Raw genomic sequence first — 23,731 nt, forward strand, 5'->3', positions numbered from 1 at the left:
AAGTTTACTACTAGGCTCTTAACTACAGTACACTGATTTATATGCCTATAAATTTCAGGAGTTCCTAGTAGTTCAGTTGGTAAAAAAATCTGCCTGCAATTCAGGAGATCCCGGTTCAATTCCTGGGTCAGGAAGATCCGCTGGAGAAGGGATAGGCTACCCACTCCAGTATTCTTGGACTTCCCTGTGGTTCAACTGGTAAAGAATCCACCTGCAATATGGGAGACCTGGGTTCATTCCCTGGGTTCGGAAGATTCCCTGGAGAAGGGAACGGCTACCCACTCCAGTGTTCTGGCCTGGAGAATTCCATGGACTATATAATCCATGGGGTCACAAAGAGTTGGACACGACTGAGTGACTCACTTTCACTATGGTTTTATAGTAAATCTTGAAGTCAGGAAGTATGAGTCCAATAATTCTGTTGTAACAAGATCATTTTGACTACTTGGGGTCCCTTGCAATTCCATATGAATCTTAGGATAAATTTTTCCATTTCTATTGGAATCTTACCTACCTGCTTAGGTTCGAACGTCCAGTAAATTTGCTGAATGGAAGTGGTAAAACCATGCAGCTTTGTCTTGTTCCTGATCATGAGAGAGATGTGTTTCACCGCAGAGTATGATGTCAGCTGTGGGTTTTTCATAAATGCTCTGTTGAGGGATTTCCCTTCTTGTCTTAGTTTGCTGAGTGTTTTTATTATGAAAGGGCATTGGACTTTGTCAAATGATTTTTCTATGTTAATGTAGGTGATCGTTGATACTGTTCTTTCATTCTGTCAGCGTGGTGTATTATATTGACTGATTTTTGTATGTTGTACCACCTTTGCATTTGGGGATAAATCCCATTTGGTGAGGTTGTTGGTGATAGTTTAGTCGCTAACTTGTGTCCAACTCTTGAGACCCCATGGACAGGAGCCTGCCAGGCTCCTGTGTCCATGGAATTTCCCAGGCAAGAATACTGGAGTGGGTTGCCATTTCCTTCTCCAGGGGATCTTCCTGACCCAGAGATTGAACCTGGGTCTCCTGCATTGCAGGCAGATTATTTACTGACTGAGCCACAAGGAAAGCCCTTGGTAAGGTTATATAATCCTTTAATTATACTGCTGAATTTGGTTTGTAATATTTTGTCAAGAGTTCTCTTTTTTAGACCTAAATTATTCTCTCCTGAGTAATCTGTTCTCCTTTCTTTCCTTCTTATTAAGCAGAATTAACCAAAGTAAATATTTGATTGTGTTTTCTTCACCTTTCTTCCTAAGTCTTCGTGAGTAGGTAACTTTCAAACCATATATAGGTAGCAGAATGCTGGAAGTGGTAAATGTTATTCTTATACCCCTTTCTGTCTTGAGCTTTTCCAGCACTTGTAGGACTTGGTACAGGAGTGCAAGTGGAGACTGAGTGTGTGTGTGAAAGTAAGTCAAGCTGATGAATAACCAAGCACCTTGATCAGCATACCTGCTTGAAGACCGCAGTGACCGGTGATGCCCAGAGAGTCTGGGAGCTGTGGATGGTGCATCTGCTCAGCCCTGTGGCTCAGGGCGGTGGTTCAGAGGGCCCAGGGCAGTTCATTTCCCTGGAAGGAGAGACGAGAGGGCAGGAAGAAGCAGTGTGAGGGGAGAAAGAAGCGCCTGTTCTCACTGGATGTCTTCCCGAGGTGGGCAGGCTGAGGCTCATGCTTCCAACCAAGATAATCAGACACTGCGGTCTTAGTGAGCAGTGAAATTCAGCTCGTAGGTCTGTGGAGAGGAGCTGAGCCCTGCCCCCACCGCACAGGCCCTTGGGGGAGCACTAAGTGGGCCCTGGGCTCAGGCCTGGACCACAGGCAACCTCGGCTTCTCCTCCAACTTCCATCATGGGAAGCGGGGCAGAGCAGACTGGGGGCTGTGTGTGTTGCCATAGAAAGTACCACTCAGCAGATGGTTTGAACAACAGCAGCATTTTCTCACGGGTCTGGAGGTCGGAAGTCCCCGAGCAAGTGTCTACAGGGCTGGTTCCTCCGGAGGTGGCCTCCTCTGCTTGCGGGTGAAGGCAGTCTCTGTGTGTCTTCACTTGGCCGTCCCTCTGTGTATGTGTGTCTTAATCGCCGCTCCTCATAAGGACCCTGTCAGATTGGATTAGGGTCACCCCAACAACTCCATTTGAACTTAATACTAGTTGCTCAGCCATCCCCAACTCTTTGCAACCCCGTGGACTGTAGGCCATCAGGCTCTTCTGTCCATGGGATTCCCCAGGCAAGAATACTAGAGTGGGTAGCTATTCTTTTCTCCTAGGGATCTTCCCAACCCAGAGAGTGAACCCAGATCTCCTGCATTACAGATGGTTTCTTTACTGTCTGAGCCACCAGGGAACCCATTTGAACTTAATCAGCTCTTTAAAAGCCCCCTGTCCTAATCCAGCCCCATCCTGGCATCCCGAAGGGTTGGGGCTCCCACAGGTGCAGTCTGGAGGGACCCAGTCCAGCCGTCACAGACAGTGTGGGCAGCTCTGTACACCGTGGTCTCTTGGGGAAAGCCCGGTGACATCCCCCCAACAGGAGGAAGTCAGGGCAGTGTACCACCCCAAGTGCCCCCTCCCTTGGTCTTCAGGCATAAAGCCCAACCATCCTCAGGGTGGGGGGGACTTCTGTCTCCCACAGCAGTGGCAGCCTTGGAGGGGATCATGTCTGGAGAGGCAGGAAGAACTCCTAATCCTTGTGTTTTCAAAGAAAATGCACCTTGGTGTTCACTGTGGTTCTAAAGAAGCATCAGGTTCCGCAGAAAGAAACCATTTCCTGCCGGATCCCCAGGGTACCAGGGAAGGCTCCAGGCCTGGCGGAGAAAGAGGGTTTTCATTCACCAGAGCCACAGCTCTGGTCCCCTCTGGTATGAGGCGGGTGGGGCTCCAAGGTGTCCTGCACAGGGTGGGCTGGACACAGGGTGGCTTTCAGAGGACCCAGTTCAAGGAGTCGAGCAGCAACAGGCAGCATCCGTGCGGACAGATAGGCAGCTAGTGAGATGGGGCGTTCTTCTGGACGGGGGCAGCTTCTTCCTGGTGTGTTTCGTCTTACAATCTGAAGTTGCCCTCCAAGCACCTCCAGGAGGTGTCCGCGGGACCAGAGACTGACCGTGTGCGCTGTGCCCCCAGGATGAATGAGCGAGACCGGCTGCTAAAGAGGCTGAGCAGGAAGACACCGCCCACCCTCTTCCGGGGCAGCTCCCTCCAGCAGTCCATGCCACGTGAGTAGCCCCCTGGGACAGGGGGTCTGGGGGGAGACCACAGCCAGGCTGGAGAAGTGGAATTGGTGTACCTGGCTCCAGGCAGGGACAGCCAGACGGCAGGTAATTCCCCAGGACCCAGTCAAGTGTCTGAATGACATGGTCCATAAACTTAAAACTCGGATGTGGTTAAGATCCTTGCGTCAGCCTCCCAGTCAGATTCTTTCTAAGATGAAAGTGATGTTGCCTTTGCCTGGTGCCCCCCAAGGATGGCCCCACGCTCTTGGCAAACTAAGCAATGACAATCACTAGCCCCTGCCTCCCCTGGCCCCGCAAGTGGAGGCTCGGCCTGGTTTCTGCCAAGTGGGGTCCATGGGGATGTGCCAGAGGCCAGGGGAGCAGGAGACACGAGAGTCAGGGGGAATAGAACTCGGGGAGGTGGTGGCCTTACCTGCCTCAGGACACCTGGCCGAGCCTCAGGTCAGTGCAGTAACTGATCCAGCACCACCCGGGGCTCCAGAGCCCAGCCCGGGCCTCTGATCCTCGAGAGGGTGAGTCTGGAGAAGGCGGGGTGGTGGGCTCCCAGGTTCGGGGTTGTACCTTGGAGCTGGGCAGCCTGCTGTCTTATCCCATCTCTGCCCCTCTGTGATCTCAGGTGAGTTAACGCCCCTGTTTCTACACCTGTAAACCAGAAAGGACACGAGAACATACCTGGGTTACTGGGATGATTCTCTGAGGTTGTACGTACAGAGTACCTGGAACCGAGCCCAACAGTAAAGAGTCTGATAAATGCTAGGTATTGTTTTTCTGCCACTAACTGCACAAGAGAAGACTCTACACATGGACATCACCAGATGGTCAACACCGAAATCAGATTAATTATATTCTTTGCAACCAAAGATGGAGAAGCTGTATACAGTTAGCAAAAACAAGACCAGGAGCTGACTGTGGCTCAGATCATGAACTCCTTATTGCGAAGTTCAGACTTAAATTGAAGAAAGTAGGGAAAACCACTAGACCATTCAGATATGACCTCAATCAAATCCCTTATGATTATACAGTGGAAGTGAGAAATAGATTTAAGGGACTAGATCTGATTGATAGAGTGCCTGATGAACTCTGGATGGAGGTTCGTGACATTGTAAAGGAGACAGGGACCAAGACCATCCCCATGGAAAAGAAATGCAAAAGAGCGAAATGGCTGTCTGAGGAGGCCTTACAAATAGCTGTGAAAAGAAGAGAGGCGAAAAGCAAAGGAGAAAAGGAAAGATATAAGCATCTGAATGCAGAGTTCCAAAGAATAGCAAGGAGAGATAAGAAAGCCTTCCTCAGTGATCAATGCAAAGAAATAGAGGAAAACAACAGAATAGGAAAAACAAGAGAGCTCTTCAAGAAAATTAGAGATTCCAAGGGAACATTTCATGCAAAGATGGGCTCGATAAAGGACAGAAATGGTATGGACCTAACAGAAGCAGAAGATATTAAGAAGAGGTGGCAGGAATACACAGAAGAACTGTACAAAAAAGATCTTCCCGACCAAGATAGTCACGATAACGTGATCACTGACCTAGAGCCAGACATCTTGGAATGTGAAGTCCAGTGGGCCTTAGAAAGCATCACTACGAACAAAGCTAGTGGTGGTGATGGAATTCCAGTTGAGCTATTTCAAGTCTTGAAAGATGATGCTGTGAAAGTGCTGCACTCAATATGCCAGCAGATTTGGAAAACTCAGCAGTGGCCACAGGACTGGAAGAGGTCAGTCTTCATTCCAATCCCAAAGAAAGGCAATGCCAAAGAATGCTCAAACTACCGCACAATTGCACTCATCTCACACGCTAGTAAAGTCATGCTCAAAATTCTCCAAGCCAGGCTTCAGCAGTATGTAAACCGTGAACTCCCAGATGTTCAAGCAGGTTTTAGAAAAGGCAGAGGCACCAGAGATCAAATTGCCAACATCCGCTGGATCATGGAGAAAGCAAGAGAGTTTCAGAAAAACATCTATTTCTGCTTCATTGACTATGCCAAAGCCTTTGACTGTGTCGATCACAATAAACTGTGGAACATTCTGAAAGAGATGGGAATCCCAGACCACCTGACCTGCCTCTTGAGAAACCTGTATGCAGGTCAGGAAGCAACTGTTAGAACTGGACATGGAACAACAGACTGGTTCCAAATAGGAAAAGGTGTACGTCAAGGTTGTATATTGTCACCTTGCTTATTTAACTTATATGCAGAGTACATCATGAGGAACGCTGGGCTGGAAGAAGCACAAGCTGGAATCAAGATCGCCGGGAGAAATATCAATAACCTCAGATATGCAGATGACACTACCCTTATGGCAGAAAGTGAAGAGGAACTCAAAAGCCTCTTGATGAAAGTGAAAGAGGAGAGGGAAAAGGCTGGCTTGAAGCTCAACATTCAGAAAACAAAGATCATGGCATCTGGTCCCATCACTTCATGGGAAATAGATGGAGAAACAGTGGAAACAGTGTCAGACTTTGTTTTTTTGGGCTCCAAAATCACTGCAGATGCTGATTGCAGCCATGAAATTAAAAGACGCTTGCTCCTTGGAAGGAAAGTTATGACCAACCTTGATAGTATATTAAAAAGCAGAGACATTACTTTGCCAACCAAGGTCCGTCTAGTCAAGGCAATGGTTTTTCCCGTGGTCATGTATGGATGTGAGAGTTGGACTGTGAAGAAGGCTGACCGCCGAAGAATCAATGCTTTTGAACTGTGGTGTTGGAGAAGACTCTTGAGAGTCCCTTATACTGCAAGGAGATCCAACCAGTCCATTCTAGAGGAGATCAATCCTGGATGTTCATTGGAGGGACTGATGCTAAAGCTGAAACTGCAATACTTTGGCCACCTCATGCGACGAGTTGACTCACTGGAAAAGACTCTGATGCTGGGAAAGGTTGGGGGCGGGAGGAGAAGGGGACGACGGAGAATGAGATGGCTGGATGGCATCACCGACTCTGTGGACATGAGTTTGAGTGTACTCCGGGAGTTGGTGATGGACAGGGAGGCCTGGCGTGCTGTGATTCATGGGGTCGCGGAGAGTCGGACACGACTGAGCGACTGAACTGAACTGAACTGAACTGAGTAAGTTTGAGCCACTCACGTATTTCTTTGAATGTCTGTTTTCTCACCTGAGGAGAAAAAATGGAATGATGTCCATCTCACACAGTCTGTGAGGCCGCATGATGGTCAGTGCACAGCCCATGAGGAACAGGAGCGCTGGCTCCATAAACACAGGGCTTGTGCTGTGGAGCCTCCGACCAGAGAAAGAAGACAGCAGAGCAAAGACCACCCGAGGACCCATGCAAGCAGGGTCTGGCAACAACCAGAAAGGCTCTTAAAACAACTAAGAATTGTTTTCTGAACTCTCCATATTTTGACAGACACACACACACAAAAAAATTCTAATGAACAAGTACAAAACATAGTAGGCAAGCTGCTAAAATCACACCATGTCTTAAAGACAGTCAGCAACTAGTAATAAGACCTTGATGGACAGCAGGGTGTTCTTGTCACCCACCCCCAGAGAAGGCCATTTTGTATCGGGAGCAGCCTCCAGCCTCAGTGTTCCCAGGAAACCAGAAGGAGGAGCCTAGGTCCTGGAGCACTTGTTCCCAGGGACCGCACATACATGATGTCCGCAGCCCAAGCTCAGTGTTCCCTGGCTGGTCTGAACTCCTTACCGTCCCCCTGGTCTTCCCACATTCTACAGATCTGAGGACTCTCCCAGACAGGAAACAGCTACTTTCCCTAAGATGTTATCAGAGCTCAGCATCGAAGGAATGCTACTTAAGGGATGTTTTATTCCAAAATAATGAAAAAATGACCCAATCTTATGGTCTTCCCCAAATGTTCTACCAGAAGAAGACAAAACAACTAAGCAGTGTGTCTGCCCTCCCACCTACCCAAACACTGTCCTCGGCCATGGCTGAGCGTCAAGGAAGTGGATGCACCAGCCGTCAAGTGTATTCTCCAGGCCCCCAGCATTCCTTCCCAGCTCTCAGGACTTCCTAGAGATGAATGATGATGGGAAATGCTAAGAGCCAGGGCCCCCCCTTCCCCGTTTGAATGCAGATGGCAGTTACCTGTTCATCTGGCAAGAGCTGTGAGTGATGGGGAATCTTTTTTCAAGCTGGGCAGGTGGAGGCTGGCTGGGTGATTAGTGTCCCTGTGGTTCTGGTCTAACCCGTCCCAGGCCTGGTTTCCAAGAGGAAAATGTTTATCTGGATCACAGAGCACCCTTGTCCCCAGGACCACCATTCTTTCTTTCTAGCAAGTCCACTTAGCCTCAGTTGAGGCTGAGAACATCCTGGTGGATGCCCCTGGGGGAGCCAGTGGAGGGGACTCCAGGAAAATAGCTTTGCTGTCAGACCAGTAGCTTCCCTGGAAACCCTCCCCACCCCCGAGGGGCCGAGCTACCCTACCTGACAGCCCTGAGCCTGTGAGTCGAACTGCCCAGGAGGGCACTGCAGCTGATTTCCCCAGGAGCAGGCAGGTCTGAACAGAAAACAAGAAATAAAAGACAAGGCTGCGGCCCTTCCCCACAGGGAGTAGACCACTCCAGATGCTAAGGTCCTCTTCCCGACAGGACATTCCCAAGCAATGTTTACTTGTACATTTCAGCAAGTCCCCTTCACTCCAGCCCATCCACCCCCAGAGAAGACACATTAAAACACAGTTAGCAATTGTTTTGTCTGGGCTGATTGTCAAGTCAGGCTCCTTGGTCCCTGGCCTGGAATGGAGGCCTCCGCTGAGGACGCCAAGGGTGGAAGCAGTTCTGCCTGCAGGAGAGGGCTCTGTGGCCTGGGCACTGCCAGCCGAGGGCCCTTCCTGGCACCCACATGGAAGCCTTGAGGTGAAGGCCTCATCCAGTACAGGCCATTTATTTTACAGAAAAGTAAACCCAGGAGACCAAAACCTTAAACGGCACCAGTTCTGTGGCCAAGCAAGGACTGGAACCAGCCCTCCTCACCTGGGGCCTCGGCCCTGGGCTCCAGATCCTCCGTACAGGCGGGGCAGGGGACAGCCAGCTTAGGATGGAGAGCCCTGTGGCTGCCTGCCTCCCCAGGTGTGGGAGGAGCACTTACATACTAAGTGAAGCAGGTCAGGCAGAGAAAGACAAATATCATAGGATGTCACATACATGCAGAATCTAAAAAAGGCTACAAATGAACTTCTTTACAAAACAGAAACAGAATCACAGAACTCATGGCATGGGGGTGGGGGGGAGGGATAGGACAGGAGACTGGGACTGATGTGTACACAGGACTGTATATAAAACAGACAAATGAGAGACCTTACTATATAGCACAGGGAACTCTGCTCAATACTCCATAATAACCTAAATGGGAAAAGAGCTTAAAGAATAGATACACATGTATATTAAAAAGCAGAGACATTACTTTGCCAACAAAGGTCCATCTAGTCAAGGCTATGGTTTTTCCAGTGGCCATGTATGGATGTGAGAGTTGGAATATAAAGAAAGCTGAGCACTGTAGAATTGATGCTTTTGAACTGGAAGAAGACTCTTGAGAGTCCCTTGGACAGCAAGGAGATCCAGCCAGTCCATCCTAAAGGAGATCAGTCATGAGTGTTCATTGGAAGGACTGATGTTGAAGCTGAAACTCCAATACTTGGGCCACCTGATGCGAAGAGCTGACTCATTTGAAAAGACCCTGATGCTGGGAAAGATTGAAGGCAGGAGAAGAAGGGGTCGACAGACGATGAGGTGGTTGGATGGCATCACCGACTCAATGGACATGAGTTTGAGTAAACTCCGGGAGTTGGCAATGGACAGGGAGGCCTGGCGTGTTGCAGTCCATAGGATCATAAAGAGTCGGACACGACTGAGCGATTGAACTGAACTGAACACATATATAACTAAGCCACTGTGCTGTCCACCCAAAACAAAACGCTGTGAATCAACTGTACTTCAATATAAAATAAAAATTCAAACAAAAAAGAAATCCAGTATGATACACAGGCAAAACTCCTGATTTCTTGTTCTCCTTTAAAGGATATGATGAGATAACAGCACCAGTGTAAGCCATAAACATGTGTGGATGGGGCAGGCTCTGGCCTGGGTTGTCTTTTGCTCAGAAGATCTTATCTGGCTGTGGGGCGTTTCTGGACCCCTGACCCAGGAGGGTCGGTGAGCAGAGAGGGATTCTTGCAAATGTCCCTCCAGTGGGAAGGGCTGGTTAGGAGGGACTGTCCTGCCTCGGGCTGGGAATGCAAACTCCGTCCCAGGAACACAGGACAGAGCTCCGGGGAATGTGGGCCCTGTCTGGGCTTGGCTCCCAGCTCTGCCACCTTGGGAAAAATGACATCACCTGTGCCTCAATTTCCCCACCTGTGACATGGGAAGAACTCTCACCTGCCTCCTAGGGCTGTCAGGAAGAGGAAACAAGCCATGTGTGCTTAGCATAATACATACAACAGTGCCCGAGACACAGAGCATTTAATAATTGTCTGCTGTCGTGATCATTGGAACTGGGAACTCGCTGGGGATCCAGTGGTTAGGAACTCCAGGCTGTCAAATGCCAAGGGCCCAGGTTCAGTCCCTGGGTGAGGAACTAAAATCTCACAAGCTTCGTGGCCCCCCACCCCAAAAAAAATCATTATTGGTACTGGTTGTAAAATCTAGTCTTTATGTAGCCACTGGGCCAATCATTAAACTCCTCAATTTTATCTAGTGATCTTTTTCTTTATATACACAAACACACACTCACTGTAATTTATTACGGGTCCAGATCCATGCGACATCAGCCAGGCAGGCTCCCAGCACCACATGCGCTCTGCCAGCCTTTCCTGTCAGTGTGTTTACGGCTGTATGAATTACCGACTGGCCTGCGGCTCGGGGCGCATTGGGATGTTTGCCGCACAGGACGACTTGCCTTTCCCCTTGATGGGTGGTGGGAAAGTGCAGCCATGGCCCAGTGACCCACAGATGATGCCTCACAGGCTGCGCTATTGGGAGGCCATCCCTCTGAGCCCTGCCCAGTTGTGTCAGCACCCACCCCTTCCCGGGGGTCACAGGTCTCTGGACCCCCATCCAAGGCTACAGAGCCACAGTCTCTCCCCCCATATGCAGCTGCTCCTCACCGGCCCCTGTATTCCTCTTGCAGATGGGTACGCCTTCTCCCAGGAGGAACACGGAGCCGTGACTCAGGAGGAAATCGTCCGCGCCTACGACACCACGAAGCAGAAATCCAGGAAGAAGTAGGATGCTGCCTCCTGCCAGAGCGCGAGAAGAGACTCATGGCAGCAGCCATAACACCGCAACACGTCCTGTGGCCTTAGCCCGTTCCTTCGCTCTGTGCCCTGGCGACCTTGGACCCAGACCGCCGGGGTGCCCCATGCCCTCCCTGCTCGTCCGCTGTGCTCGGCCCGACTCTTGTTTAAGCGTTCAACTGTGCGCTGTGAGGTGTGAAATTAAAACCATTATGTTTCCCCAGTATTTACACATCCGTCCAGGTGGCTCTGGGAGAACAGGGACAGGCTTTCATGCTGCATGAGGAGCCCAGCTGGGGGGTCGGATACCCGCAGGTTTGTTCCACAGGCTGCACGGAACCTTCCCTCGAGGTGGACAGCCTGCTGGCTTTGATGTCCCTTGTGTTGGTATGAAGTTGGCATCATCTTGATTGCAGTGAAATCATAAACATAGGTATCTGGGTGGTAAACCTGAGAACTTTGGGAACCTCAGTCATGGTCTCAGCAGGGCAGACCCGCCGGGGTCCGCACAGTCTCCTGACTCCTCCTGCCCGGTGCCTCCCGGCCAGGCACCCCAAAAACAGTCCCACTGCATGGTTGGCCCTGCGCTTGGTGCATGGCAGCCGTGGGCACCTGCTCCGACCCTCACACTCCCTCCTTTTCCCCCAGATTCAGAAACGGGTGCAAGAAACCCCCCTTCTTCTCTATCTAAAGAAACAGCAACTTGCGTATATTCCAAGTGTTTATCTTCCTCTTTCTGGCGACAAGGAGGCCTGTGGGTCAGGGTGATGTGGACTTGCTGGAGCCCTGACTGCCCTGCTCAGGCTCGCAAACCTCATTTTCTGGCCTCCAGACCCGTGGACCTTGGCACCTGCTTAAATTAGAACCCACACTCGTTCTCTTGGGAGTTCAGAGCACATTTTGGATTTCGAGTAAATTTACAGCATGTCTCCCCAGCAAAGGAACACACCGGTCACTCCAGACTCTGGGAGGATAAATAGCCCAGTGAGGGTCCCTGAGGGTGACGAGGAAGACAGCCACTGCAGGGAAGCAGCGGCAGAGACACCGAAGGAGGATGCTTTTCCTGCAAATCTCAGTAGCATTCTGAAATCAAGCCCGAAGCCCAGACAGTGGTCATGATCAGCCTACAGTGTCCACAGACCTGCAGTTTTTATTGAACAGAGCTCCAGACGTTTCAAGCAAGCGGCCTTTCTTACCTGAACAGATTTTCCTACCTATCCAGCCCATGTTAGATGCAAGCAGCTGTCTGAACAGGAGGGTCCCTGATTCCAACACGGGGATGAGGGCAGGGTGGCCATGTGTTTGTCCACCTTCTGAACAGGACAAAACCCAGGTGCCTTCGGGTGGGAAGGCACCACCTGGAACCAGCCTGGAGGCATGTCCCCTGCTTGCAGCTTTGTTGCCAAACCAGCTATTTGGATGGTGTAACATCAATACTTCTGGGCAGCTGTTGCTGGTTAAAACGACACAGTTCCCCTGGGGAGGGCTGTGCTAAATTACAAAATAAAACAATGGGGCATTTTGCTTCCTCGCCTTCTTTTCAGAGCATCCGCATCTGATTGGGCATTGAGATAATTTAGAGTATGATCTGCCTGGCTTACACAAAACGAGAGGTGATGAAAGCCCAGAGGGGGCTCCGGGGCAAGCAGAACACCACAGCAAACAGGTGAGGTTAGGAATACTGCCCCTCCTCCCTCCCCAAGGTCTGAGACATTTTAAATACTAGGGCAACTAGCAAGAGGAGGGGTTAAGGACCCTTGGGCAGGAATCACAACAAAATATGTGCCTGTAATTAACACACAAAGCCAGGCAGATGCCCCGCCTTCACACACAGAAGGAGGAAGTCCTAAATACAGAGGAGAAATGAAGCTTTGGATTGTGCTGCGCTAGGCACCCAGGATGATTTGGTTTCATCTGGGAACTAAGCCTGGTTGGAAAAGGGAATTCAAACTCAATTCTTTTGTCAAACACTTGGCTGGCTCTTGAACTTGAAGCCTTCCGAATCAGATTTGTGAATTACAGTGTGCGCTTGTTAGGGCTTTATGGTTTTCATTTTTCACGTTGAAATACAGTACCGAGTTTTCTGAGATTGAAGTATATTTTTCAGCTCTCTTGAGAAGTAGACTAAACAGCCTTTGCAGTCATGAAAGACACACAGAGAAGGAAGCACTAGAGAGATGCCTTTCTATTTATTCTCTCCCACGATTAAGCTATCTTGTAGCCAAATGACTAAACTGGGTGTCCGGGAGGAGCAGCTGTCACTGTGTGAGATGCATGACCTTCAGCTGGGGCGACTTGGGCTGTGTTGTTTGTCCTATCTTTAAATTGAGGTCAGAGTGTCACACACAAGCCCTCCCCTGGGAGCAGGGTGGGTCGACTAAGCCGCACTCTGTCAGCTCCATGGAGATGCCACCTGGGACTTGTCACTCTGCCACACAGAACATGACACAGGCTGGCAGGTCAGCACTGCAGGGCCTGACATTCAATTGGACTAAAATGGCAGATCCCTCTCAGGTCCAGTGCTGGGCTAGTCTGGTACCCAGACTGCTGATGCTCACTTGAACCTTTGCTCCGTGCCGGCTGCCTCTGCAGACGGAAGAGAGCAGCCTCCCCAGCTCTCAGCTCTGCACCGGCGAGCATGGGTGGGTGCCTACACACTGAGAGGAGAAGATGAGAAAGCAGAAGAAATCAGACATTTCTGCTGGGCTGTTGGGATTAGCCTGTCATCACCAGTCTGGGGGCTTGGGCATAATTTTTGGGTGTCACTGATGGCTCTAGTCTGTCTCTAGGCAGAATATTTCAGACTTCTTGACCAGAGTTACAGTCTCCCATCTCCCAACACACACACACACACACAAACAACCCTGTGCTTTGGAGAAAGAAGATGCTATGACTTTAACAGTTGGAGTGAGACCCTAACACGCAAGCCTGGGCTTTCGTGGACCACAGCTGAGAGCTCTGCTGGTCTTTGCTTTCCCCTGACAAGGCTTTAGGTCTTGCTGTAGGAAGCTGGCAGTGAAAATCTATAATCACTTGTTCAGAAACCATGAATCATGAAAAAGTGAGTATAAGTAACTAATATCTGAAATGCATATGGACATAATATTATCAACTATACAGTTGAATTTTCTTTAAAGAAAGCTCTAGTCTATCATCTCATTGTTATAACAATGACCCTTTATTTTTTTGAGCCATAAAGAAGAGAATTTTCTATCATAGCTCCACTCCTAGAGATTTACATCCTGGACCACAGGTTGAATAGAATGTTTTCAAAGCTCTGCTCTAAGATAAGGTGGTCTTTAGTTTTGAACATGTGAAAGAACTACACATGTTTCAGCCAGGGTTTGAATTACTGCCCAGGGTCACTGTCCCCAAGTAATTCAAGGGTGATTTAGGCTCAGCATCTGAAATGTAGCCTTTATCTCCTGGGAGCCATAAAGAATTTTAACAGGGAAACTGGTTAAGCAGAGCCTGAAATACTGTGTCAAAGAAGAGAGTTTATCAGGTCAAGTTAAAGGATGCCACCCACCCCCCATCATATTCATTAAACAATTTCTTCATGCAGATGCTTAAATTAGAAAATATATGAGTGATGGAGACAGTGAAAATAAAGTATCCCCTCCTTAAAAATAGAGCAATACAGCAGAGGCTTTATGGCTTTAAGTCTGTTCTTGGTCTCTGTAAGTCTTGGGGAAAAATTATTTTGCCTCATATTAGCCATCTTTCCATCTTGAAGAACTAAGAGAACAGTTAGAAGATTTTCCAATGGGTCTTAGAGGTCAGGACCTGAGATCCCATGTGATGACAAATTAACAAGTGTTCCCAAAAGGAAGAGATCCATGTCAGACTCTTCACTGAGTTTTTCTTTCTTCCTCCAGTGCCCAGCAGCACATGTCTCCACTCTCTTTTACAAGAGCTTCATTTAGTGCCAGACCTCCAGCTCCGGCTGTTTAAAGGGCTTCTGGTTTGTTGGGTCTCAGTGAGGCACACGGGAATCCTTTCGGCGGGAAGAAAGCCCTGGGAGCCCACATCAGCTCCAAGTGGCTAGAATTGTGAAACAAGTGGCAGTGGAGGAGGGGCACACACCCCCATGTCCCCACACCACGTAGAACCCATACTTGTCACCCAGTAGAACCCCTCTGCTCCCCTGACTGGGGGTGGGGGCACAGGAAAGAGACAAGAGAGCGATTCTTCTGACACCCAGGCCGGCTCGTTTTCAAGTGACAATATCTCGCCCAAGTTGCCTTAGCGATATCTACTCCCAGGCATCAGACCAAGAAAAACACGCTCCCGAGATTAGCCCATCGGCATTTCTCCTGACCTGGCCACAGAAAGGAGACCTGTGCGTTTTAAAAGCCGGGAACAAAGTGTCAGGTGGCTTTGATTTATGACGGAAGAGGAAGAAGCAAGTGGAAAGACTGGCGCTATCCAAATAACCCTGCCCGGGGAAACCCAGGGTCAAGAGAGCCTTCTCAAGAGCCTCTCCCAGGCCAGCCTGACATTGTGGAGAAAGGGCCAGCAGGAGTGGGGCCGCCTGAGGGTCAGGACGTGAACCCACTTCCTTCCGAGGGACCGGAGCCGGCTGGGGTCCTGAGATGGCTGGGCGTGCAGCTACAGGCAGAGCAGGAGACACCAGGTACAGAACAGAAAGACAACCTGCCCTGTCTCAGGGCCTCCCTCCTGCCCACGAGGTCCCTGCACAGGGGAATGCATTCGCAGTTTTCCATTAATAAAGTCAACCCAAGTCCAATCGCTCTTACTCCACCTGCCCTCTCCCGGGTGGCCGAGCTGGGAGGTGTGTTGGGCTGCCCCACCCCCAACCCCCAGGGCCTGTAGCCCCGACAGGTCACCCTTCCAGCTGCGGTCTGAACGTGCCACCGTGCAGCGTCTCCTTCACTTGGGCAAAGCCACGTGTTATCCTTTCCGTTGTCACATCTGTGCTGCCACCGCTGAGATGGCGTTTGGCTGGGAGATTTCATCTGGTTATGCAGAGCGAAGGGGGCTCGGGGAGGGGTGCGCTCGCTTAATTGGCTCCCAGCAGAGTGGGCAGCTCTTCTCTGGAGTATAGGGGGTCCTGTCCTCCCCTCTAGAAGTCTCACTACTGTCCTCATGTCCTATTAACAGCCTCTGGTTGTTAAATTACAGCAGTCTTTAGCCAGAACAGGGGAGCTGGGGGTTCCTCATGGAGTGAATACAAATGAAGGGCATTTACTGGTATTTTGGGTAGAGAGGCTGGAAAATATAGTGATGCGTGGCTTTGATCAATCCTGTTGACTGGTGTATGTCTGCACAAACCTGTTTCAAATAAATCTTTTGTTAAAGTAAATGATTGGACCCGGCTGTATTTGTGAATTTCTTTCCCACTAATAAGCAGCTCCTGCCATAGGGACTTTGGCCTATTACACAGAGGTTTTGTCAGCAACTACAGACTACACACGTACCCCCCCCCCACACACACACACACACACGCATGCTCTGCCTCCCAAGCTGACAGCCTGGAATCACTGTGAACGGCGGGTGTTCAGTGCGATCTGAATTGCAGATGAGTGGGAGGCCAGGCCCCCTTTATGAGAAGCAGGTCTGAGAGGCCTCCCTGAGCCGGACTGACCACGCAAAGGGGCAAACTGCACAGAAGGCCTTCTCTCTCAATTACTTCATTCCCTTTGGTTCATCCCAGTTCCCTTGCAAACTGAGATGGGGAAGTTCAGATTCTGTTGTCAAGTGTGAAGTCATGACACTGTCCTGAAAGAAGGTCCAAACATGGCATCCGGAGAGGGACCGCTCTGGCATAATGATGACTTGAGCTGAAGGCGCCTGTGAAACAGCAGGTGCGGGAAGGGCTCCCCGCCCCCGCTTTCCACCGACAGTCAGGCCCCAGCATCCCCGTGAGAAAGGGGCCCTCCCTCCCTGCACCATGAAGAGAAGGACATTCTTGCCACCAGAAATGGGTGTGGAGGCAGTCATAGGCGTGGACAGACCATCTTCTGAAATAACCCTGATCCTCCACGAGTTCCCTCCCTAAATTTCCTACTCACATCCCACAGTCTCTCTGTAAATGGTAGATGAGCTACTGGGGTCTTCATTTCCCTCCTGAAGACTCCTATGTGCACATAGAATGTTAAATAAATGTGTGTGCTCTTCTCCTGTCTCATGTCAATGAACCCGAACAACCACAGCACCCAGGAGGGCAGAAGGAAGGGTTTCCTCCCTGACATTATTTTCAAGAGCGTCATGAGACCGCTCATGTCCCTGCAGGCACAAAGTGTCACATTCCGGCAAGCATCCACAGCCCCAGAAGTCCCTTCCTGGGAGATGCAGTTCACATGGCCCAGGCCATGTGAAACCTGGGTTAAGGGAGCTGAGGGCCCAGAAGTCAGCTTTGGAGCACAGGGGAGGGGGCATCCTTACCAGAACACTGGCCGGTGGCCCGCCCATCTGGCTTTGTCTGGGCAGCTCCACACATCCCGGAGGTGGAGGGCAGGGAGGAAGAAAAGCATGCTGGACACGGTTCCCTGCAGGACCTGAGGCCAGAACCCAAAAACCTCTTACCTATCCACTTCACATGGGTTTCCCTGGTGGCTCAGACAGTAAAGAACCCACCTGCAATATGGGAGAAGTGGGTTCAATCCCTGCGTTGGGAAGATCCCCTGGAGGAAGCAATGGCTACTCACTCCAGTATTCTTGCCTGGAGAAACCCCATACACAAAGGAGCCTGGCAGGCTACAGTCCATGGGGTCGCGAAGAATCAGACACGAATGAGTGACTGACACATTTACTATGACTTCCTTTAGCACACTGAGGGACTCTGAGACAGGCCCTGGGCCCCTTTGCTGTAGTGCCTGTCACCTGGACAAATGTCTCCTCCAGAAACAGGATACAAAGAAACAATAAAGGACTAAAAATAACTTCATGCAACTGCTTCACTGACTATGCTAAAACCTCCAACTGTGTGGATCACAATAAACTGTGGAAACTTCTGAAAGAGATGGGAATACCAGACCACCTGACCTGCCTCTTGAGAAACCTGTATGCAGGTCAGGAAGCAACAGTTAGAACTGGACATGGAACAACAGACTGGTTCAAAATTGGGAATGGAGTATAACAAGGCTGTATATTGTCACCCTGCTTATTTAACTTATATGCAGAGTACATCATGAGAAATGCCAGGTTGGATGAATCACAAGCTGGAGTCAAGATTGCCAGGAGAAATATCAACAACCGCAGATATGCAGATGATACCACTCTAATGACAGAAAGCAAAGAACTAAAGAGCTTCTTGATGAGGGTGAAAAAAGAGAGTGAAAAAGCTAACTTAAAACTCAACATTCAAAAAACTAAGATCATGGCATCCAGTCTCATAACGTCATAGCAAATAGATGGGGAAAGTGGAAACAGTGAAAGATATTATTTTCTTGGGCTCCAAACTCACTGCAGATGGTGATTGCAGTCACAAAATCAAAGACACTTGCACCTTGGAAGAAAAGCTATGACAAACCTCAGTTCAGTTCAGTCTCTCAGTCGTGTCCAACTCTTTGCGACCCCATGAATCACAGCACGCCAGGCCTCCCTGTCCATCACCAACTCCCGGAGTTCACTCAAACTCATGTTCGTCGAGTGGGTGATGCCATCCAGCCATCTCATTCTCTGTCGTCCCTGTCTCCTCCCACCCCCAATCCCTCCCAGCATCAGACTCTTTTCCAGTGAGTCAACTCGTCGCATGAGGTGGCCAAAGTATTGGAGTTTCAACTTTAGCATCAGTCCTTCCAATGAACACCCAGGATTGATCTCCTTTAGAATGGACTGGTTGGATCTCCTTGCAGTCCAAGGGACTCTCAAGAGTCTTCTCTAGCACCACAGTTCAAAAGCATCAATTCTTCGGCGATCAGACTTCTTCACAGTCCAACTCTCACATCCATACATGACCATGGGAAAAACCATAGCCTTGACTAGACGGACCATGGTTGGCAAAGTAATGTCTCTGCTTTTTAATATGCTATCTAGGTTGGTCATAACTTTCCTTCCAAGGAGTAAGCGTCTTTTAATTTCATGGCTGCAATCAGCATCTGCAGTGATTTTGGAGCCCAAAAAAATAAAGTCTGACACTGTTTCCACTGTTTCTCCATCTATGTCCCATGAAGTGATGGGACCAGATGCCATGATCTTCGTTTTCTGAATGTTGAGCTTCAAGCCAAACTTTTCACTCTACTCTTTCACTTTCATCAAGAGACTTTTTAGTTCCTCTTCACTTTCTGCCATAAGGGTGGTGTCATCTGCATATCTGAGGTTATTGATATTTCTCCCGGCAATCTTGATTCCAGCTTGTGCTTCTTCCAGCCCAGAGTTCCTCATGATGTACTCTGCATATAAGTTAAATAAGCAGGTTGACAATATACAACCTTGACATACTCTTTTTCCTATTTGGAACCAGTTCTAACTGTTGCTTCCTGACCTGCATACAGGTTTCTCAAGAGGCAGGTCAGGTGGTCTGGGATTCCCATCTCTTTCAGAATGTTCCACAGTTTATTGTGATCCACACAGTCAAAGGCTTTGGCATAGTCAATGAAGCAGAAATAGATGTTTTTCTGGAACTCTCTTGCTTTCTCCATAATCCAGCGGATGTTGGCAATTTGATCTCTGGTTCCTCTGCCTTTTCTAAAACCTGCTTGAACATCTGGGAGTTCACGGTTCACATACTGCTGAAGCCTGGCTTGGAGAATTTTGAGCATGGCTTTACTAGCGTGTGAGATGAGTGCAATTGTACGGTAGTTTGAGCATTCTTTGGCATTGCCTTTCTTTGGGATTGGAATGAGGACTGACCTTTTCCAGTCCTGTGGCCACTGCTGAGTTTTCCAAATCTGCTGGCATATTGAGTGCAGCACTTTCACAGCATCATCTTTCAGGATTTGAAATAGCTCAATTGGAATTCCATCACCTCCACTAGCTTTGTTCGTAGTGATGCTCTCTAAGGCCTACTTGACTTCACATTCCAAGATGTCTGGCTCCAGGTGAGTGATCAAACCTAGACAGTGTATTAAAAGGCAGAGACATCACTTTGATGACAAAGATTCATATAGTCAAAGTTATGGCTTTTCCAGTAGTTATGCTTGGACAGGGAGTTCATGGGGTCACAAAGAGTCAGATACAACTGAGCAACTAACACACATCCGGACACACACATGTCTGGATGTGAGAGTTGGACCATAAAGAAGGCTGAGTGCTAAAGATTTGATGCTTTTGCACTGGGTGCTGGAGAAGACTCTTGAGAATCCCTTGGACTGCAAGGAGATCAAACCAGTCAATCCTAAAGGAGATCAACCCTGAATATTCACGGGAAGGACTGATGCTGAAGCTGAAGCTCCAGTACTTTGGCCACCTGATGCAAAGAGGCAACTCATTGGAAAAGACCCTGATGCTGGGAAAGATTGATGGAAGAAGGGGAAGGAGACAACAGAGGATGAGATGGTTGGATGGTATCACCGAGAAAACTGTAGGAGATAGTGAAGGACAGGAAAGCCTGGTGTGCTGCAGTTCATGGGGTCACAGAGTCAGACATGACTTAGACTGAACACCAACAAGGTGCAATTAGGGCAAGTTATGGACAATGAAATACTGAGAGGCCAAAAAACCCCAACTACCATTTCTGAGGACCCAAGAGCAAAAGCAGGGTACTGTGCATGTCCCCTGCAGTCAACACCCACAAAGGGTTGGGCAAACCCTACCTAAGCCACCCTTCAGCCTGACCCCTGGACACACCCCTACCCTCACCCTATATAAGGGACCAGCTCACCACTTCCCCTTGGGGAACAAGTGAGTAAGGGAACCCCTTACTTGTTCTTGCTCTCCTCTGCTGCAGAAGGGCCCCAGTAAAGCTCTGCTTGAATTTCCTGTCTGGCCTCTGATCAGTTTCTATTGTCTTGGGAAGGCCAAGAACCCTGGTCAGTATCAATTCATCCTAGATAAGCCATGTGCTGTTAGTACTGGACTTAGGCAGGGGTCATGACCTTGGTGGCCCTGTCTCCAGGTACGGTGGGGAGAGGAGGCCAGCTTTACTTCCAGGCAGAGTTCTGCAGCTTTTCCTCTGCTCTAAACAGTCCTTGCTTTTGCTCTTAAAAAGTCATGCAAAACAAGATGATTTCATGAAGTCAGCAGCAAAGTATTAAATTCCACCCTTTGTCATCTCTTGATCGTGTCTACAAAAATCTGCCTTTGCCAGTGGGCTCACCAGAATGAACCTGAGCCACCAAGGCCAAGGGCAGCTGATGGCAGTGTGCAGACCCTACCTTTCTGCCTAAAGCAGTGCTCTCTAGAATAGTCCTCTCTCTGAAAAAGACTCAGGATACTCTGAAAAATCATTCAGGTTCCCCTGTGTATTTTCAAAACCTTTACGTACAATATACACAATATGAGGGACTGAAGTATGGTCAGAAGAACACAGCACACGTCAGAAACCTGCTCCAGCCTCTGACATCTTCTGCCTACGTTCTCTTCCACATAGGAATCCTTTCACAGGGATTTTCCAGCAGTTGTTGCAAAGCTACGCAGTCAATGTACCTGGGTCTATAATTGGAGGTGTGGGACTTAATCTTTTCCCAGAGGAGGATGGAATAAAATCCTCCACTTACCAAAGCCAGAAGCACCAAACCACATAGTCCAGCTCCCAGACACTGAGGTTTTCTTGTTTAAAGGAGGCCACACTTGCTCCTCAGAAGAAAAGCTATGACCATCCTAGACAGTGCTTTTTAATAAAGCAGAGACATCACTTGGCCTACAAAGGTCCATACAGTCAAAGCTGTGGTTTTTCCAGTAGTCATGTACATATCTGAGAGCTGGACCATAAAGCTGAATGCTAAAGAATTGACGCTTTTGAACTGTGGTGTTGGAGAAGACTCTAGAGAGTCCCTTGGACTGCAAGGAGATCTCACCAGTCCATCTTAAAGGAAATCAATCCTGAATATTCATTGGAAGGACTGATGCTGAAGCTCCAATACTTTGGTCACCTGATGCGAAGAACTGACTCGGAAAAGACCTTGATGCTGGGAAAGATTAAAGGCAGAAGAAGAAGGGGACAACAGAAGGTGAGATTATTGGATGCCATCACCGACTCAGTGGACATGAGTTTGAGTAAATTGCAGGAGATGGTGAAGGACAGGGAAGCCTGGTGTGCTGCAGTCCGTGGGGTCTCAAAGAGTCAGACACGATTTAGCAATCAAACCACAACAACACACATAAATAAAATGACTTAAAATTCCTGACAGCCGGCCTCAAAGCTCTGCCTGTCTCTCTCTGCAGTGTACAGTCCTTGAGCTCAGACTGCAGAGTGACTGACGGGTGCTGACAGCAAGGATTCAGGGCTGTCCTAAGAGTCATAGCCTTGGCCTGAGCCCTGAGCAGGTAGGGTCTGCCCTGTCCAGTATCGACAGAGTTTGTTTCAGCTGTTCACAGTTTAATGCTACCTGCACTCTCTCCTCTACTCTGAAGAAGGTGTGTTTTGATTTGAAATACTCTAATTGCTGAGAAACTCTTCCTGATTCTCTTCCAACAAAACATCTGTGCATACGTTAAGTTCCATTTAATGGAAAGCCCTTCTGCTGACCGGACACCTTGCCCATGGCCGGGGGAGATGGGGGGTTACATTGGGTTGTCCCCAATGCTTCCCAAATGGCCCTGAATGGAGGAGGATGAGTAGCTGCTGTGAGTGGAAATGGACCTTCAGCGAAGAACAAAGTCACTCTTTTCTTCCTTCTCAGTGTTCTTAAGAGAAGCCACTGCCTGCAAATTACATGCAAAGATGGTCGCAGGTAAAAGCCCTTGAATTTGTTTCCATATTACATTTAAAATTGGATGGGGGTGGGGAGACCCTCATGCATCGGTAAAAGAAACCACCTCCCAGCAAATTTATTTAATACTTTTGCTGAAAATGTTTTAATGGAATCCTGCTCTCCAATTTATTCAGTGATAAGCCCTGGGGGGCTCACTGCAGACCTGGGGCCCGGGAGTGGGGGAGGCAGGCGTTCCACCACCACCTGCCCCCTGTGTGAGGGCCCCCGGGGCAGACACACGGGACACTTCTGGAACCATGTGGGCTCAGTGAAACAGGGGCTGGTTCCGAGGTGGGGAGTGAAGGAGACAGACGTCCGTGAACACAAATGAACAAAACTTCTTAACCTTGAGAATTTGGCAGAGCAGCTCCGACAATGCTATGAAGGTATGCAAAGGCTGGCCCACGGCTTGTTTTTTAATACAGCAGAAAACATACTTCTGGCAACTGCAGACGCAAGGGTCGGCTCAGGGCCCCTGGGGTCCCAGCTGCCTAGACGGCTGTTTGAGAAGCTGGGCCTCTCTGACGAGGCGACCGAGGCCCAGTGCCCAGGGAGAAGCCAGGCTGGAAGCAGAGGTGGAAGATCTGGGCCCTGCCATCCACGTGGGCACCACAGCCAAGCTCGGAAGCAAGACTTGCCAATGACCCTGAGTTCTGCCATCCAGGGGTTTTTGGCCTGGAAGATAGTCACATACCTGCATAGCTGCTCCTGAACCATCTTCACAGAGGAGCCAGAGAAGCAGACAAAGTCCCTGCCTCTCGGAGCTCATCTTCCAGGGGGAAGCAGAGACAGAAAGAGGGATCCGACAGCTCAACTCACAGCACAGACACTGCCCCGACAAGACCACTCAGCCCTGAGGGCTCGTAAGAACCCTGTTCCTTTCCCACGTAGCCGAGGCTATAGGCTGAGATTCAGAGGAGGGGTCTGGCCGGGTCACAGCATCCTTTCACCCGGTCCTCCCACCACACCAGTGTCTGGGCAGCTCCTGGGTCCCTTCTACAAAAGCACTAACCCCACCACCCGCCATGGCCCACCTCCTAACAGGGGCAGCACTTCAGGGGAACACAGCACCCAGTCCCAACAAAGGGTGACCACCCTCTGCACCAAACCCTGGTGCCACATCCCACGGCCCTGAAGATGGTTGAGTCCCACTCAGCCAACAAGTTAGCCTCCATAAACCCACCTAACACTGTCCACAAATAGTGACAGTGTTAGGTGGGTTGAGTCTCTCAGTCCGCAGGACTGGCAAACTACTGAAAATAAGAACAAACAGAATCTCAGTAAAACTGTATCTTACAGAGACACGGATGCCCAGAGTCTGCTGGGGACAAGGACAAACATGTATGTTCCCCCTCTTCCCTACACCTTGTCCCCTAAACTCAATAAAAGACTCAGACCCCCACTCTTTAGTGCCAGCACTGCTCTATGCATCTGCCCCTTTCCTCTCTTGGAAAGTGAATACGAACAC

At 49.5% G+C, this 23,731-nt stretch overlaps 1 protein-coding gene across 1 annotated transcript in view; it reads left to right on the plus strand.

Moving 5' to 3' along the window:
* The window catches only part of LOC129556377 (phospholipid-transporting ATPase IB), a 485,203-nt gene extending 469,736 nt beyond the window's left edge, over nt 1-15,467 (plus strand). The window contains exons 36-37 of the mRNA XM_055426358.2: nt 3,120-3,211; nt 10,339-15,467. Of these exons, the coding sequence (XP_055282333.2) occupies nt 3,120-3,211; nt 10,339-10,436 (190 nt within the window). The 3' untranslated portion in view covers nt 10,437-15,467. The remainder of the gene's footprint in view (nt 1-3,119; nt 3,212-10,338) is intronic.
* The last annotated feature ends 8,264 nt before the right edge of the window (nt 15,468-23,731 follow it).

This window comes from Moschus berezovskii, chromosome 13, assembly GCF_049115385.1.
Source record: "Moschus berezovskii isolate FMDL1 chromosome 13, NW_MosBer_1.0, whole genome shotgun sequence".
Lineage (NCBI taxonomy): Eukaryota > Metazoa > Chordata > Mammalia > Artiodactyla > Moschidae > Moschus > Moschus berezovskii.